General features: G+C 39.6%; 1 protein-coding gene across 1 annotated transcript in view; it reads left to right on the top strand.

The window, feature by feature from the left end:
- The window catches only part of Gask1b (golgi associated kinase 1B), a 55,325-nt gene extending 50,919 nt beyond the window's left edge, over window positions 1-4,406 (top strand). The window contains exon 5 of the mRNA XM_032898203.1: window positions 2,536-4,406. Coding sequence (XP_032754094.1) covers window positions 2,536-2,743 — 208 coding nt within the window. The 3' untranslated portion in view covers window positions 2,744-4,406. The remainder of the gene's footprint in view (window positions 1-2,535) is intronic.
- Window positions 4,407-18,468: the final 14,062 nt, after the last annotated feature.

Raw genomic sequence — 18,468 nt, 5'->3', positions numbered from 1 at the left:
CAATGCTAATACTCTTACTGGCATGGGGCTCAGTGTGTTTCATATCCACATTTCAATCATTTCCTCCCAACTTTGTGCTTAGATAAAATGGATTTTGTAAACTCTCAACACTTTCCTGTGGGTTTTGAGAGTGCCAGGAGGCTTTTCCCCCCATAGCCTTCCCTTGTTGCTGCTCTTTACGGCTCTGTCAGTTGAAGGCAGAATGCGTGGCAGATTCTCTCTTTTAAATGTCTGAGCCAAGGAAAATTTATGCATAGGGAAATTCACATTCCTAAGACATCTCTTATTAAGTTGATATTACAGGGACTTAAATTTCTTTGCAGCACTGAGAGTGCCGAGGGCATACATCTATCTATCTTAAACATTCACAAAAATATGAATACTTTTATTTATTCTTTCAAAGAAGATTAAACCTTAACTGCATTATGGGGTATAATGGGTTTAAGGGTAAATCTCCTTTAAACATATAATTCACACATTAATAAGCAAAAGTGAAGTCTTTGTTAGGCTTCGAGTCACACACTGATATTTCCTTTAACCAATGCAATGTAAAAACCAATAGCAGAATAATGGTTTTTCTTTTCTTTTATGAACAGGACTTCTAGTCATTGAAGAGTCTGGCAGTTTTATTCTCATCTCATGCATGCTGCCTAAGCTAACTTGGTTGAAAGGCTATAGAAATAATAATTATGGATATTAATACATTATACAACAAAACACTAAGACATAGCCCACAAGACTGCACAGTACATGCTTTAAAGGGACTCAGAGCACACAAGATTATTTACTCTGTCCAGCTCAGCAATCTTTGGTCTCTGTCATCACCAGGATTCTTGACTCTGGATCCCTAGTGTCTAATGTGTCACGTGTCTTGTCCCCAAGTGTGTCTTTAAATATATGTCTTTAAGTATATGTTCTTGCCCTGATGTTTTTAGGGTGCAACTAAATTTATTTGAAAGTCACTCTTGAACCCCAGTGATTATATGGCACAGGTCTTCTGCAAGCTCGAAGAAGCCAGGCTGGAGGTATTGCAGAACCTAACCTATGACAAGAAATTTTCTAAGACCTTGTGACACTATACATGCTAGACCCTGGTTCTAGTCTAGTTTATATATATATATATATAAAATCAAGTTCAATGAAATCTCTCAATTATTCAGTCAGGTTCTTCTTAAGTGACTTCAGGATGTCCAGTGAGGTGTCATTTAATATCCTTGCTCTCAAAGTTTAGTTTTGCTGACTTTGTTTGAAAACAATTGGCAGCTTTCTGTTATTGTAAGTAATGACTGAAGTGATCATCATACAAAGTGGGAAGATTTACTGTGACTTACAACTTTAGGGATTTCAGGACATAGTCACCTGGCTCTGCTTCTTTGATCTTTTAGTGGTACAGTACACTGTGGTGGTACTAAATGCTACTGTATTTATATTAGCCATTTCCTTTCCCTTAACCAATGCAGTGTAAATGACACTAGTAGAGTAATGGTTTGCTTTCCTTTATGAACAGGACTTTTATAGCCAAGGATGGGGAGGTCCTTTCCACCAATGACCAGGAATTGAAAGCGAGAACGAGGAAGGGGCGGAGTCCTAGCATCTCTTTTAAGGCGTGCCCCAATGACACCATCTTCCACTACCCCTCGCCTCCTAAAAGGTTCACCACCCCCCAGACATAATATCCCAAGGACTAAGTCTTTAATGCATGGAGATTTGGGAGACATTCAAGATCATTCAAGACATAGAGCATCATTTAAAACTCCACTCAGGAAAACACTGGCCTTGCACCTAACCATGTCTATTGTTGTTCTTACTCAGCTTGTGCCATGTTTGTGAGACGTTCTGGGTGCAAACTCCCTGACCTTTTGACATTTAGACACACCCCTACTCCCTCCTCTTCAGTGTTTCCTAAGTCCCAGATGTGGGAGTTGTTTTGTAGATGAATCCATTTGGACTGGACTATACATGCCAGGATGCCTCAATTCTATAATTGGAACCAGAGGGAATTCTTCCTCTAATTGAGTTTTTTAAAAATAATTTCTCTTTTGCTCTCTCACAAGTCTGAGGTCATCACACTTTAAACCGTTACTGCTGCTCAGGGAGGATATTCCACTGAAACCACACGTGTTTTGCTTTTCACCATTTTTTCCCCCTCAAACTCCACCTTGTTACTGATGAGAGCAGACAAAAGGCTTTCTGTAGGAGACATGGAGCTTAAGATGACGAGAAATACATCTTCAGACCTAATGCAATCTTAATTCTATGCCTCTCTTCGCCAGTCTTTAATGACCTTTAAATAAGGAATTAGTATGTCGAGTTCCGAATGGATTAGATAATTTGGTTCATTCAAAGCACATTTTTCTTGTATTTTATTTTTAAGGGAAGTGTCTGCTTGATAGTGACAAAAACATTTTGGTTTTCTAGGTATTATTCGATAATGTGACTTATGAGACTAATGAAGGCAGAGCAAGTGGGGGAAGAAAGAATATTTCTGAGCAACATAAAGAATGCTAAGAATGAAACACTGTGTTATCTTTTCAGGTTTCCTGAATCTGCAGTTTCTGTTCTGAAGAGTCAACACTTAAGGCAGAAGCTCCTGCAGTCTCTGTTCCTTGATCAGGTTTATTGGGAAAGTCAAGGAGGCAGGCAAGGCATTGAGAAGCTTATCGATGTCATCGAGCGGAGAGCCAGAATCCTTATCACCTACATCAACGCACATGGAGCTAGAGTATTACCTATGAACGAGTGACAAATGGCTTTCCGCCTCAAGGGCTGTACATGTGTCACATTTGGTTTTTCTTTAATTAAAGATATCAACCTTAAGTGTTTCTAGGAATGAGGCAGCATAGTTGAATACATGAAACTGACGCAGTTTATATCATGAACTAAGTCTAAAAAGTTTGTAGAGTTTAAAGGTATGCAGATTCAAGAAGTTTCGGAATAACACATTGCTTGCAAAATGCCTGATGGTATTTTCTTCCTAAGACTCTGATATATGTGTCTCAGTATTGTCATTGTGCAATGACCCAAATGATTATTCCTACTGATGTTTAAACCATTTTGATGTCATTTGATGGGACAGTATAAACTGGCTCTTCTAATAAACCATTCCCACGACATTTGACTGATCTGACCAGCTGCTAGCAGTGAATTGATTGACATCCTCTCATTGCTGATGGGTACAACAGCTATCCCAACCCCATTCAGAGGCAGTTCTCCATCAGGAATTTGAGGCATGAGTTCTGCAAGAGCAGCAGTCTTAAAACAACTTCTAAGTAGACATAGAAGTAGATTCATTACAAATGACAAGTATATTTTCTAGAGCCTCAGATAATCAGCTACCTCTGAAAAACAAAAACCTCTCCTATCCTTCCCTTTTTAAGAAGTTTATTGACAGCATAGAAATGTCATAACAATGATGTATTAATTCAATTTTGCTGTCTCAATTTATGCCCTTTGGTTAGAAAACTAAAAAAGTTTAAGGCATGTTGTTACCTGTTTGAAAATTTACTTGTAGAGTCTCTTACTGTTCTTATTGGTTGGTTGGTTTAAAAAAAAGTTAAGGTTTCATGTAGCCCAGGCTGGCTCTGAACTCTTTGTTCATCAGTGGCCTTCTGGTCTGATGCTCTGTCTCCCAAGTGTTGGGATTACAGACAGGTATGTGATGCCATGCCCTGGAGTGCCCAGTATCACACTTGGGTCTTCGGTCATGTTAGAGAGACACTGTATGACTATGCCCATAAACCTAGACCACTTTTAATGAATACTTAACAATTTGTCATTTTATAAAGGATATGCTGTAATTTATGAAGTTTTTCTTTGATCACAGAAGACTACATTGGTATAATTAAGTTTCATCTGATTTAATTGATATTATCTAGGTATTGATATTAAATACATCATATAGATCAGTTCAATACAAGAAGTCGCAATGAAACCCAACACACATGACTGGATCTTCTCACAAAGAGCACATGGATAGAAAGCATATTGCAACAAATTAAGCAAAATTAAGTCTCAATTAATTCTTCCCCAAATCCCTCTACCAAATCTTTCATTGGGTTGAAAGAACTGAGACACAAGGTTCATGCTCTGAGTCTTTTTGTCCTGGGAGACTTTGCCAGGTCATTCCTTATCCTACTTATATGGAGCCTTTGAATCTAGAGCAAATCATGTCTCTCTCGATTTCAACTCTTCTATGCCTTATTTGAAAGGCCATGATTAGCCAGCTATGGTGATACATAGCTGAAATCCCAGCACCCAGGAAGCTGTGGAAGGTTTGCAAGTCTGAGGCCAGTCCGGTTCATAGTGACATCCTGTCTGAAATGTGCCCCTCCCTTCATAGAAGCTGATTTATTGACTTTTTCTTCTTTTGGAAACTTAAAAATAAAGCATTACACATTTTTATCATATTTCTCGTCTCCTTTTTTCAGTTTTGTTCCTAATGCACACAACATTTTCCATATTCCGATGAAGATAATTTGATATTGATGTCAACTTTTAAAAACACAGCAATATAGACTACGTCATGGGGGAAAAACACTTGTGTAGATTATAATTGATACAAACACACCGACATGTCAAAAAGAAAGCCAAAATGTTAAGTCTAAGAGAAGACAGACCAAGGGAAGAGCTGAGTCTCTTGGTTTGGCTTTCAAGGGTCATGTCCAAGCACTGCACCTACCATCCTGTAGGTTTCCTTTCCCTTGGCACGCCATGTTGAACTTTGCCACGCTCTCTGCAGTTCTCTCCACTGTGACCTGAGAATGACTGGGCCCTGGTGAGTCCCCATGATGGTTGCTCTCTATGAGTTTTGTCTCACAAACTATCTCCTCAATTATCCTTGCGAGCACTTTTACATCCCCACTTGACTTAGAATTAAAAGATTTCTGCCAAGTTGTCTCATGCCTTATCAAGACGATCTACATTCATCCGAATACTTTTTTATTTCTACAGATTTTACCATTTCACCATTTACCATTGTGATATTAATTACAGGCATTCTGGCTTCTTAAAATCTTGCTTTTATGTCTCTCAAGTTAGGATGTTTTTGAGCAGGCTGGCTTTCCCCAGATGTGTCTGACTGTATTTTTGCCTAGTTATTTCAACATGCTTAATTCTAAGCAAAAAGTGAAAGACTATTGATTATGTTCATAACTTATCTTCTAAGGATTTATTTTTACTTTTTAATTTGTGCGTATACATATGCATACACATGCATGTGTATGTAGTACCCATGGAAGCCAGAAGAAGGGCATCAGAATCTCAGAAGCAGTTGTGAGCTTCCTGTCTTGGGGTCTTGGAACTGAACTAACGTCCTCTGGAAGAGCGGTACTGCTCTTAACAGCTGGGCATCTCCCCAGTCTTTACATTCATTTTTTTAATGATTCGTTTTGCAAACAGTGAGTAATTGATGGTGCATTAGTATTGCATAATAGCTGCAGGCCAAACTGAATTCTAATAAGTAACATTCTTCTTTCATCGAAAGGATGAGAGTGTTTGTATTTCAGATGTGCTCAAAAAATGACTGTGATTTGGTATCTATTAGCTCATTACGTGGTTAATTTGCTCTAACAGATTTAAAATAGAAGAATTTACCTTGGTTCACATACAGGAGCTTAGTCTGGTGTGACCTGTTTCCTTTTAACTGATATGAAAGTGCACATGTGTCTCAGACCCTGTAATAAAAATGCTACAAATTAAAGTCGTGTACTTTTTCTGATCCATTGAGTTAGTTCTCAAAAGCAAATGCAGCAGCTCCCCACACCCTTTGGAACAGTCCACTCCAGTCTGTCTCTGCTTTATACCGACTTTGTTTTGATGACCAAATATTCTGTTTAAACTGGAAAACAGGATAAGCAATGAGCTTTCAAAAGTGTGTTTGTTTGTTACTTCACCAGTGGGGAAAAAGAGGCAATTTAAAAATCAAGATGCCTGCCTGGATTGGTTAACTTTCCATGGTTGCTGTGAGCCTTCTAGTAGGTTAAACTCTCCTTCCTATCACTCCTGTTTAATAAGTTTGTTAAGTACTTAGGGAGTTGACCAAAATGTAAAATATCCTAGATTTATTCTTAAAATATTTATATCTGTGGACTTGAATAATAATGTGTTTATTCTACTGTACTTTTAGATATGCATTACATTACAAGTAATGAATAAAATATTTAGATAGACATTCTTTGCACATTGGCTTATGACATCTTAATGTTTATTTGAATGCAGTCTATTTAAGTCACGTCTAATGTACTGGTCTGAAAAACATTTTGAAATCATATATATATGAATTTGATCACCTCTCTCTTTCTCTCATAAAAATTAAGTAATATAGTCAAGAACCAGGCTGGGGGAGTCCAAGGTATTCAGTAGCCTGTGGCACCATGATGGTTTGAGCCCAAGCAGTTGGGGTCTCACTGGAGGACATAAGAACGTAGTGAGCATCTTGAGTATCGTTTACCAGACTGAGTACTCTCCACTGATCTGTCATTGAGACAATGATGTCATGTACTTGGTATCCCAGCATGGAAGAGTTGAGTCAGAGTGACTTCAAGTTTGAGTCAGCCTGGACTACAGTCAGACCCTGTCTAAAAACAGAATGCAAGAACTTTTCACTCTAAGAGAGACTTTTCGACTTGTTAGAAAACTTACCTGAAATTGGGCCCAGCCTACCATGACTTTGGCATATTCTTACAATGTTGGGCTTGGTTTTCTACTGAATGCCTATTGAACAGAATTTTAGGGAAGAGGTTAGCTTGAAAATTCATGTTCCATAGAAATACAAATTTTTCTTGGTGGAAGAAACAAACTTAATAGGTAAAATTTATTACCATGTTGGACACTAACCAGTTTTTTATCTACTCATGGCTTTTAAATGTTTAACTTTAGAAATATTTTAAAATGAGTTTACCAACATAGTAATGTTGTATTTATTATTTGGATCAAATAGTTTATATGTGTTTATATTTATATTTTCCTAGTAATCAATTTTATATTTTGGAAAATTTTGCTCTAATAAACTTCTTTTTTTTGTTAAAAATTTTATTTGAAAATAATTTAGACACATTAAATCTCAAAGTAATACAGTGAGTTTCCAGTGTTGTATTTACTTGTGGAAACCCTGTATATGGGGGGTTCATTTTAAATAACAATCTTAAATGATCTTACATGAGTATACTATCGTTTATGAAAACCAGGAAACTGATACAATAGTAAGTGAGATACAGACCTTTATAATATGTTACTAGTTAATAATTTTTAAGCCTTCCCCTGGATACAGTATGGGAAATCCTCTTCCTAGTAACACTATTGACAATTAGGTTCAGTAGATACACAAACCGTAATACAATGAAATAGTGTGAGTCATTGAGAGGTATGTTCAGAGAAATAATGTTGGGAATGGTTCATAAATTCCTGGCTCAGAGAACTTGATAGAAATGGTGCTATATGCTGAGATAAAGATTACGTTGGTAGTATGTGGTCGGGAGGATATCAACATGTAGAGCTGTTGAGTCCACAGTTGGGTGCTAAACTCTGGAGCTCAGAGAAAAGACTATGTGGTGCTCTATAGAACTGAAACATCACGATTTGTTTAAACAATCCCTTTCTATTAGACACAAAGAAGAAACTTTCACTTACCCTGTGTAACGTATGTGTTTGTTGATAACTATTTGTATAAAAACTTTGTTTTCTCATGGTGAATTCTCAGAAGTGAAATTTTTGGCTAAAAGAACATGTATATTTTATTTTAATACTAATTTTCTCAATATTGAAGCTAGTTTCTTTCTCTTTGGTTCTAGTGTGATTCCTCATTAGCAATTTAAGCTAGACTATTTGAGGTCAAATTAGGAATATTTGATGAACTGTCATAATTTTTAAGCACCAAGAGATACCACAACAAACTTCATAGGCTAAAATGTGGTTTGCTCCCTACATGTGCCTGTCCTAGTAGCTTGGTCTTCAATATGACAATACTAAGAGTTAGTGAAAGTAGACTCACTCCTCCACAGGTAACCCTTCCTCCACTTGTATTCGCTGTTATAGCAATAGCATCATACAGCTTTCAGTGAGTGGGCTCTTAGACCTATAGGTACCCAATTATGGGTGGGACACTCTCGTCTCTTTGGTCTACAGTCTCTGAGAGTTAAAATGCTTGCTCTCCAGAGCAAAATTAAGAGGGCAATAAATTATATTAGATAGATAAGAGAAATCATCACTTAATAAAGTCATTACTTGCATACAAAATTGGAAACTGAGCTTAGAGCAAATAGTTTGCAAACTTTTCTTTTTCTTTTCTTTTCTTTTTTCGGAGCTGGGGACTGAACCCAGGGCCTTGCGTTTGCTAGGCAAGCGCTCTACCACTGAGCTAAATCCCCAACCCGGTTTGCAAACTTTTTATCCATGCATGTAAACCTAAGAATCGTTGATTGTTAGTAATTCTTAAATATGCTTAGTCAGTGCCATGAGTTCCCAATCTACTGACAGAATTGTAGAATGTCATTTGCATTTATTTAATACTTTAATTTATTAAAACTCTGTTATCTGATTTATTTGCTCTTCTTCAAAAATAACAAAAAAAATTAACCAAAAAAAAAAAAACAAAAAAACAAAAAAAAAAACTATGATCTGTTTTGGAGTAGGAGAAAAATAAGTTGCTATGTGGTATTGAAATAAGCAACTTGATTATTACTCAGTAGTTTACTGCACATTAGTAATGCTCCCACATTTAATTTAACAGTTTCCTAAACAAATTCATGAAATTTTGCCAATGACATTATTTCCTTGACATTGGGAAAAGTTTTAAGGCCATGTGACCTGTGTCTTTGACTCCCGGAAGTACTGGACATCTTATTCCTGTCACCCTTGCCCTTGTCCCTTTTACACACAGCTGTCTCCTGTTAGAATATGGCATCTTCCCCACTTTTTAAGCTCTTTAGTCCCCTGGGATGGGGTTCTGCTGTAAGAAAGGCCTGACTCAGAGTTGCTGGCAGCCCGCTGCAGAGCCTGAAAATGCACATGCTGAGTGAATGAATCTCAGAGCCCCTTCCCTGTCAGCAGCCAGCGCACTGCGCATCATCAACCCACTTCTATTCGCTGTGGAAAGGTTGGGTAGCCCTTTACCCTCATCCTTCTAAAATGCACTTACTTTGATTTAAAAAAAATTCACAACTACATGAGCTTTAAGGAACCCTGGTGCATCGTCTTTCTAAAAAAAAAATGCAATCTATATTTCTTAACAGTACATGTCAGGACATTCTAAGACTTTTGTGATACTGAGCTACAACTGAGGCCAGGCTCCTGGTCTGGTTGTGACTTTCACCCCATGTTCCAGAATAGCTGGTTACCACTCTAGTTTAGCAGGCAAGATGGGTCTCTGAGACAGCAATGGGTCTATAAGCCAGACTGAAAGCTGTGAGTTTACAGGTAGGCCAATTATGTCTTTAGCTTCAAGACAATAGGTACTATTTGACTTATAAAGTGACATATATTATCAGCTCAGCTTCCATTAAAGAGAATAAGACACTTGTTTCTTAATCTCAGTAGTATTAGACTTTAAGATTAATACAGTTTTTGTGTTTAATCTTTGTAACATTTTAACAGCAGCAACAACAAAGATCTAGACATTATTTTTAAATTGGAGTAATTATGATATGATTAATATTATAAGTCTCGGCTATTTTTAGAGAGAAATGGAATAACTTAAAGTTTCATCCATAAGAGACTCAACATTAATCTCTCTTAATCAGTTAACACGACAGTTAAAATGTAAGACACATGCTAATATGACAATACTAATTGTTTGCTAAGTATTGTGATAGTTCCTGTCTTATTCTCTTGTGTCACTTCCTCTTTTCTAGGGATGCCAAAAACATTGTCTCCAGGAAGAGGGGGATGATGTGTTTTAACAGCAGTGGCACTGCAGGACCAGGAGAACTAAGTCTCTAATTAAAGACAGAACCTCCTATCCTAGTTAAACCTCCATTGTAGTGTAGGTTTTCTCCACTGGAGACATTTTAATCCCGAGAGCCCCTGTGATGGCAGATGTTATATATGCAGTGTAGCTGGCTGTGTTCCAGTTTGTTTTCTGTTGCTGTGACAAACACTGTGACGAAAGATTCTTGGGGAGAAAAGGATTTACTTGGCTTATACTTCCAGGTAACTGTCCATCACTGAAGGGAATCAAGGAAGGCACTCAGGCAGGAGCCTGGAAGCAGGAACTGAAGAGGAAAGACCCTTATTTGTTTGCTCCCAGCCCCACACTCAGTTAAGTGCTGCTAGTGCTGGGCTAGGCCCTCCTATATCAGTTAGCAATAAAGAAAATGCCTCTTGGGCTTGGCTACAGAGCCAATCTGATGGAGGTAACTGTGTTGAGATTGTCTCTTCTCAGATATGTCAGGTTAACAGCCAATATTTGCTGTCATAAAAAAAGTTTCCTTGACAACCAAGATTAGTCCTCACTCTGCTCTCCACTCTCTTCCAGAGAAAAGTAAAACATCACCCAGGAGATGCTCTCCTGCTTAGCTGAGAGCTACTGCCTAGACACCAAGTCTCTCGTAAAAGACAAACTGTAACTGTGGTCTCCTCACATTTAGCTTATAAAGATATTTCTCTGTGAAATTTCATGCATGGTAATCTATCACCACCCTGTATGACACCAGGGAAAATTCAGAGAAATGAGAGGGCTTGAGGAAACCAATCACAGGAAGCAGCTACTTGCCATTCAGGAGAGAGACACATTGGAGGCTCTGAAAGATTCTAGATGAGGAATAAACCTGGAAGCCCATGGCAAAGCAAAGACCAGGACTTTGAGGATGGTTTGTGGCTGTTGGTAAGCGTGCTCATGCCCTGCCCCAGGACTCAGGACCTGTATTTCTTGAGAACTTTTCTGTCAAAGAAACTCACTCTTGGGCCTCAGAAGTGTTTCAAAAACTCCCCTGATGAAGGTCAAAGAAGCAGAAGGAAGGTATTTCGTTGTGAGGAACAGAACCAGCAGATCACCCTAGAGAGGGACTGCTAAGTCAGGACACAGTCAGCGGCCAAGTGGATCCTGCAGAAAGAGTAGCAAAGGTAAATGGGGGAAGCATGGAGCCTCAGTCAGGGTTGGCACATTAGTCAGCTTTCAGTACTGCAATGAAATGCTTGAGGCAGCTAACTTATAAGGGCTAAAGGTTTATTTTGGCTGATGGTTCTGTAGCTCCAGTCCAATTTCAATGTTCCTATAACTTTGGTCTTCAGTGAGGACGAAACATCATAAAAAGAGTGTACAGTAGGACAAGCTAATTCACGAGTCTGGAAGCGAGAAGCAATAGAAAGGAATGGGGATCTCACATTTCTCTTTAAGGGTACCAGTAACCTTGAGACCTCACATCAGGTTTCACCCTTCACTGTAACATTACTGGGGGCAGAGGGAGGGATTGAGCATTTAATACAGTGAGCTTTGGGAGATTCTTATCCAAACCATAGCAGCAAGGCAGTAAGCAGACAAAGGAATGCTGCAATAGCAGAATGCCATTAAATCTCAGTGACTTAAAACAAACGGGATTTCTTCTGGTGCACATCTATCATAGGAAGGTTTTACACCCAAGCACTCAGATATTTTCATCTCTACGCCCGAGTGAAGAAAGATCTGGAAGGAGTTGGCCATTCCACACATTGGATACCTAGCCTGCAAATTGGAACTCTCCATTGAATGACTAAGTACAGCATGTGGTCAAAGTTTCAAGTGTTGAGTCAAAGTAGCCTCAGCATCATACTGCATCCTAATAACAGTGTTCTGGGAACCGAGCACCCCAACACGATGCACCTCTGACCTTCTTGTTGTGGTTGATAGCCATGCAACTTACCAGGCAAGCCAGCTGTTTGCTGTGAGCTCTGTTTCCTGTAATAGTTGGTTGGGTCAAAATTAGACTACTGATTTGGGCCAATCAGAACATTTCACTCAGAATTTTGGCATCATGATAAGAAAAAACATTCTGAAAACTAAACCCATCCGCAGCATTCTTGAGGCCTTAGTTAGCATTTTTCTGCTGAGCTGCAAGAGATGGATGAAGAAGAGATGGTGGGGACAGTGGCGATAGCAAGAGTTAAGTACGGAAGGATGGAGAGACAAATGAAGGTTGTGGACACTAAACCCTCAAGCCACAGAGCTAGATCCCTATTGCCCCCATTTCCTCCCACCCTGGTTTTTGAAGGAGCAAGTGTAAGACTTGTTTTCAGTCTCTTAAAACCCCCACTTGCTGTGGCAGAATCAACTCATATTGATTGGAGAACAGGCACGTGATTTTTCTTTCTCCTCCTCCTTCAGTTTACTATGATTGACTGATGCTCTCTGTCCTGATTTTCGAGGCAGCCATTTTAGAGAGTGATGCTGCTGACTTCAACTGAATTTCCGGCCTCAGCTTACTTTAGTGGTTTCTGCCCATGTTTGTGGGTATAGGCACAAGAGAAACTCATTCTCAGCAACCCGGGGTGTTCCCTTAAATTTTAGGGACTTTGATTCAAGCCAAAGTGGGATTTGTGGCTTCAGTGCTGAAAAGAATTTCAGGACTGGGAAGTTTATGAAGCAGAGGTGAGGTTTGGTAGATGCGTTGATATCAGTTTCAGTACCGAGAGACTGAGGTAAGCTGTAGAAAGTAAGACATGCTGTCAGTCATGGGCCTGGGTTTCTCAGAAGAGCTGTGTCACCTCATGGCTGTTTGCCTAGGCACACCTAGGATTCTGGTAGTGTTAAGTTTACTATCTTAAAGTGCCATCAAGGAATCTAAGTAAGATCGCAGGGTGGTTTCTGAGGCATCTGATAGAATTCTAAGTGATAAGGTAAAAATCTAAAGATGCAGGAAGGTAGGATCTCTTCATCGTAAGCAAAGTTAACAGCGTAAAATGATGCCTGAGAAAGGAGCCACGGCTCTACCCAAGGTCATGGACATCCAATACTTAAGCCTGTTCTTTATTACTTTAATATAAAGTACCTATACACATTAGAGGAATATTAACTCGATGTCAGCAAATGTTAATTATTCTTGGTTTTCAGTTGGCTTCAGTTCAAGTGTGGAGTGAAGGCTCTTCTCCCTTTCCTTATCCCCAAATTACCTATCTTTTCACCCTGCCCCAGCTTCCACTAAAAACTATATTTATTTTCTTGTCATGTTTTACTGACAGGCTTGAATGTATTTTTCAGAAAAGTTGCCTTGTGATAGTCTTGTGTCCCAATGAACTGGGGCAGGAAGGGATGGTGGGCCACGTGGAGGAGAGCTCTACAAGGCCTAGGAGTCAAGGTAAGAGCTAAGATGGGTGTTGTTTTCAAGAGTTTTTCATATGTAATTGTGAGTCACTTTAAAATTCCTAGGAAATGTGTTAGTTTATGAGAAAAACATTGCTATGAGATACGATTTAAAGAAAAAAATTTAGAAATATCGTATAAAAGGAGATGCTTCAGGGTTTAGATCTATTTTCCTCAGCTGTCAGATCAGTAGTCTTTAAAGAGAGTTATGTAAGCCAGAGAAGGTCACTGAGGACACATCAAAGGAAAGACTGTAAAGGGCATGAATTTGCAAACCATACACACACACACACACACACACACACACACACACACACACACACTCTAAATCCAAATGAATTAGATCATTTTCCCTTTCTTTCTATTGATCAACAGGCTGATTTCTCTTTATGGTTGATCATAAAACAGCTTATTTACTAGTTTCTGGCTAGAGCTATGAACTCAGGTTGAGGGAGCCGAAACCATGAGTTGCAACTCATACTTCAAGGTTCTCAGGGCTTCTGACACAGGGGGCTCTCAGGTTGTGATGATGAAAGACTTCACTTTAGTTGCTAATGTGATTTCTCTAGTGCTTCATTCATTCATCTAACCAATGTTTATGGAGTGCCAGCTGTGTGTCAGGATTGCTTTTGGCCTCCTGAGAAAGCAGGAAGCAGGCAGTTAGGGCTTTCCTCATTGGCCATTTATTTTCTCCAACTTAATGCCAGTGCATCTGTGGAATAACAGAAGTTAGGAGCATTCATTCTGAATGGGGCACACATCATGAAGAGTAATTTCATGCAGAGTTCCTTTAGTTTTCCAGTCTTCAAAGGTCCCTACAAGGAAAGGAAGCATCAGTGTTCAGCTGTCCTGTGTATACAATGTGGATCTCTTGGATCAGCCCAAATGTTCATGCCTACTCTCCCTAAGGCATTTACCTATCAGCAATGGTGAGCTCGCCACCAGTCTACTGTCTGGTCTTCTTCCACTTGCTCTTAGGGGGAAAGCTCCTATAAATCACAACAACAACTACAGAGAGAAAGAATCTGGGTGACTGCCAGGCTTGCTAGTGAACTTTCAAATCAAGGAAATGTTCTAAAAATCAATATTTAAAGAGCATACTTGGCACGATGTTCTGCCCTGAATGAAATGGATGGTGTTTGTGAAGAGGAAGACTAATGTGAGGACAGCCAAGTTCAAGGGCTGTCCTCTGTGAGCTGCACCAGCCTTTAGAGCTTCCCCTGTGGCCAGAACACTTATGCTTTGTGTCTAAGTGCTTTGCAAAATTGCCAGTTTTATTTCGTCTTTTTTTTTCTAGAAGCCTCTTCAATATTGTTTCTGTTTATCGAAGTAACTTCTCTGTGCTGTCTGGATACTTTATCTTCGTACAACTTTTAATGCTTCTTCTCTTTTCCATTAATGCTTGCCCTCTCTGCTGGACCCTGGAGGTGTGGCCTTTGACATTCTGCCATTTCCTTGTTTCCTCTTTCCTGAACGCATGGGCAGAGTTTCTTCTGGGTTAGTGTTCTCAGGTAGATGCAATGTTGAACCTCTGAGGAAAGTGACAGTGTTGGTTTCATTGTTTTTGAAGGTGTCTTGAGTGGTGTGTGTGTGTGTGTACGTGTGTGTTTTGTAGTGAGACATGACCTCAGTATATAGTGTGGGCTGGCCCTGATCAGTCTCTAGGATCCTCTAGTCTTAGCTTCCTAAATATTGGGATTACCATGTGTATACCACTATGTCTGGCTTTTGCCTATTTGTGTTTCCAAATCTTCAAGGATTCTTTACACAGATGTTGGAGGCCATCAAAGGAATGTAAGGAGCAAGAGCACACAGTGGGAAACTGAACACAACTTTAAAGCTGACACATTGGAAACTTGTTTAGGTTACTGGGCCTTTCATGTTATAAATTTTTTTCATTTGCACTTTGAATATGATTTCATGTGAATTATTGAGAGTGATAGCATGGAAAAAAACTCCCTTAAAAATAGTATCACCTTAGTATAATAGTTGCCTGTGTCAGATTCTTTCTCTAATGAAAACAAGTGTGGTACCATGCTCTTCAAAAATACTGTCTTCTTTTCAAAATTTATTTTAAAAAATTTCCCAAACCTGCATGTACTCATGGAGTGCAAAGCAATATGCCTTAAGAAATCATATAGGATGAGTAAATTAAATCAACTGACACATTCTTTACTTCCAACTCTATTCTTCACATTAACTCTACCCACCAAACAAAAGTGAGTGGAGCTTGTACACAGGACCAATTAGGTAGGTGTTAGCTGAACTGACTCGAAATCCCGTCTGTTTTGACTTTGTTACTAATGCCTGTGAAAATGAGGTCCCTCGAGTTTCTTTCATCCACCCTGAGCTTTCTCCACCTTGTCTCTGTGGCTTGCCTGAGAGAGTTTGTACCTTGGCCATGTGATGAGATAGACTGCAGAAACCACACCATGTGTAAAACTGACTAATAGGCACCTGTGGGAGCCAACAGTACGTTTGTGGGATCTCTTGCAAATGTAGTGCTAGTCAGGTATGTGAGGTGGTGATATTCAGTGTCCCCTCTTACCAGTAGCTGGTATTTAAAAGGATAAATTTTAGGCATGTGCGTTAGGACTTCTTGATTCCTACAGAAATAAAAGCACGGACTGTCCTATGCAAGCCGAGTCCCATCCGTCGTGATGCTGAGTAGCATAAAATGAGGCCACAAGTAAAGTAAATACTTCTTTCTCTTCCAAGCCTCGATGAGCATTTTCCTTGATGCCTTTGGATTCCTCTGGTAAGGAGATCACAATGTAAAGCCATTCTTTACATATGATGTGAGTTTGAACAAAGGGCTGTGGGGCTTCTGTGTTGTGAAAGCTGGCAAAGTTCGCAGAACAAAAGAGACCAAAGCCCCCTTAAAATCACAGCATTCCACTTCATTTTGCTTTGTGTTGTTATGTTAAAAATTGAATTTGCTAGTTTGCAAGTAGACATAATGGCCAGGGCAGCGCTGGTTGACTGGTTCGTTAGTGTGCTTCAAAGCAAGAAGGTAGGCAAAAACCAAGCCAGATTGAAATTCAGAAAATCAGCTCGCTGCTGGAAAGGAAATCTTTCTTTCTCTCAGCATGCTAGAAATAAGTTTATTGTCAGGAACAACAAGTGATACTTATCTTGATACTGTTGTTTTAGTGGAAATATATTTTGAAGTGATGTTGTTTGCTGTAATACCAGATGGAAGCCTTAAAAATAACAATGAGGCCACAATATAAATCCAAACAATTCAAAATCCACTCAGTTGGTTTAAATCGTAGAGCCTTTGTGCTGAGTATCGGAGAACATTTCAAATGTGAAAACACACAGAGAACTCTTTTAGAGACAGGTACAGATTTTAAGAACATGAGGTTTCCTGTGCAGCATCCTGATATTAGCAGGGAAGAGAGTCAAAGGTGGCTGAGCTTACTTTGTGACATGCACAGTAGAGTAACAGTCATGGCCTCAGTCCAGCTTTCTTTTGTTGGCTGAGATTCCTTTTCAGAAGAATACATTCTTTCTTATAAAGTCAAGACAGTTTGTTCAGCCCATGCCTCTGCGGAAACAGAAGTGAGAGAGAACCTCTTTTTCTCAAAAGAATTTTGAGATAAAAATTGCTTTGAGACAAAAGCCATTTATAAAAGGTAACTGTTGGGACATGTGTGCTAAGGAGCTCAGAGGGCCAAATGTTGTGAATACCTTGGTGAGAAAGTGGGAGGTTTTGTCAGATTTCCAGTGAGAAGGTCATCCAGATGGTATGGAAAATGAATCTGGGACAGGCAAGGCTGAAAAGAGGTAGATTGGCAAGAAGCATGTGAAACTCAAGAAGGATGACCAAAATGCAAATGCTTCACTCCTTCTTTAAAAGGGGAACAAGAATAGCCTTGGGAGGGAATAGGGAGGCAAAGTTTAGAACAGAGGCAGAAGGAACACCCATTCAGAGCCTGCCCCACATGTGGCCCATACATATACAGCCATCCAATTAGACAAGATGGATGAAGCAAAGAAGTGAAGACTGACAGGAACCGGATATAGATCTCTCCTGAGAGACACACAGCCAGAATATGGCAAATACATAGGCAAATGCCAGCAGCAAACCACTGAACTGAGAATGGGACCCCCATTGAAGGAATCAGAGAAACGTCTGAAAGAGGTTTGAGACCCCATATGAACAACAATGCCAACCAACCAGAGCTTCCAGGGACTAAGCCACTACCTAAAGACTATACATGGACTGACCCTGGGCTCCAACCACATAGGTAGCAATGAATAGCCTAGTAAGGGCACCAGTGGAAGGGGAAGCCCTTGGTCCTGCCAAGACTGAACACCTAGTGAACGTAATTGTTGGCGGGAGGGTGGTAATGGGAGGAGGATGGGGAGGGAAGGGGTTTGGGGGATGTTGGCCTAGAAACTGGGAAAGGTAATAACAATCGAAATGTAAATAAGAAATACCCAATTTAATAAAGATGGAGAGAAAAAAAAAGAAAAAGAGAAGCCTTTGAGGGAACAAGTTAGGTAAGTTTGGAGGAGTAGAGATGAAGAATGAGCTCCTATTTTCTAAGTCTGATCAACTGCATGGGGCTATCAAGATTTGAAGGATGACCTTTGCACTTTAGAATGGAGCAGTCAGTTTCATAACGATGCTGGCCATCCAGCAAGATGGGGAAGATGGATGAAAATGATTTGGTAAATAAAACCTACACCAATATTTTGTTCAACACATTTACATATTCATTCAAGTGTGGGTCTAGAAAATAGAAAAGTAGTGCACAGTACATAAAGGCCATGAGGCTTTGGCTTCTACCCACAATGAGACAGTAGTCTCCTGTTGTGACAACCCAAAATAATCCTGGACATGACAAAATGCCCTCTGTAAAGCAAAGACACCACCCAGTTGAGAGCCACTGATTTCAGAATAGAATTGAGGAGTTGTTAAAATGCACAGGGAATTTGAAATCCATATAAATGGAAGAAATCACCCACAGAGTTTCAGTTCCATCAAGTTATGTGCCAAGTAAGTGCCAAACCCTCCCACTGTGTTGGAACTGCTTGATAAAATATATGCTGACACTAAAGTTAACACCGAGAACATAGCAAGGAAAGAGAAGTCCTAGACACCACAATAACATTTTACTTTTTCAAAGAAAAAATGTGGAATAGAGCTTAGGTCCAAGAGCGTGGAGTAGACCCTGCTGCAGCCCTGGACA

This window comes from Rattus rattus, chromosome 3, assembly GCF_011064425.1.
Source record: "Rattus rattus isolate New Zealand chromosome 3, Rrattus_CSIRO_v1, whole genome shotgun sequence".
Classification (NCBI taxonomy): Eukaryota; Metazoa; Chordata; class Mammalia; order Rodentia; family Muridae; genus Rattus; species Rattus rattus.
Note: the sequence above shows the minus strand (reverse complement) of the source record. Positions and strands in the feature narration are given on the sequence as shown.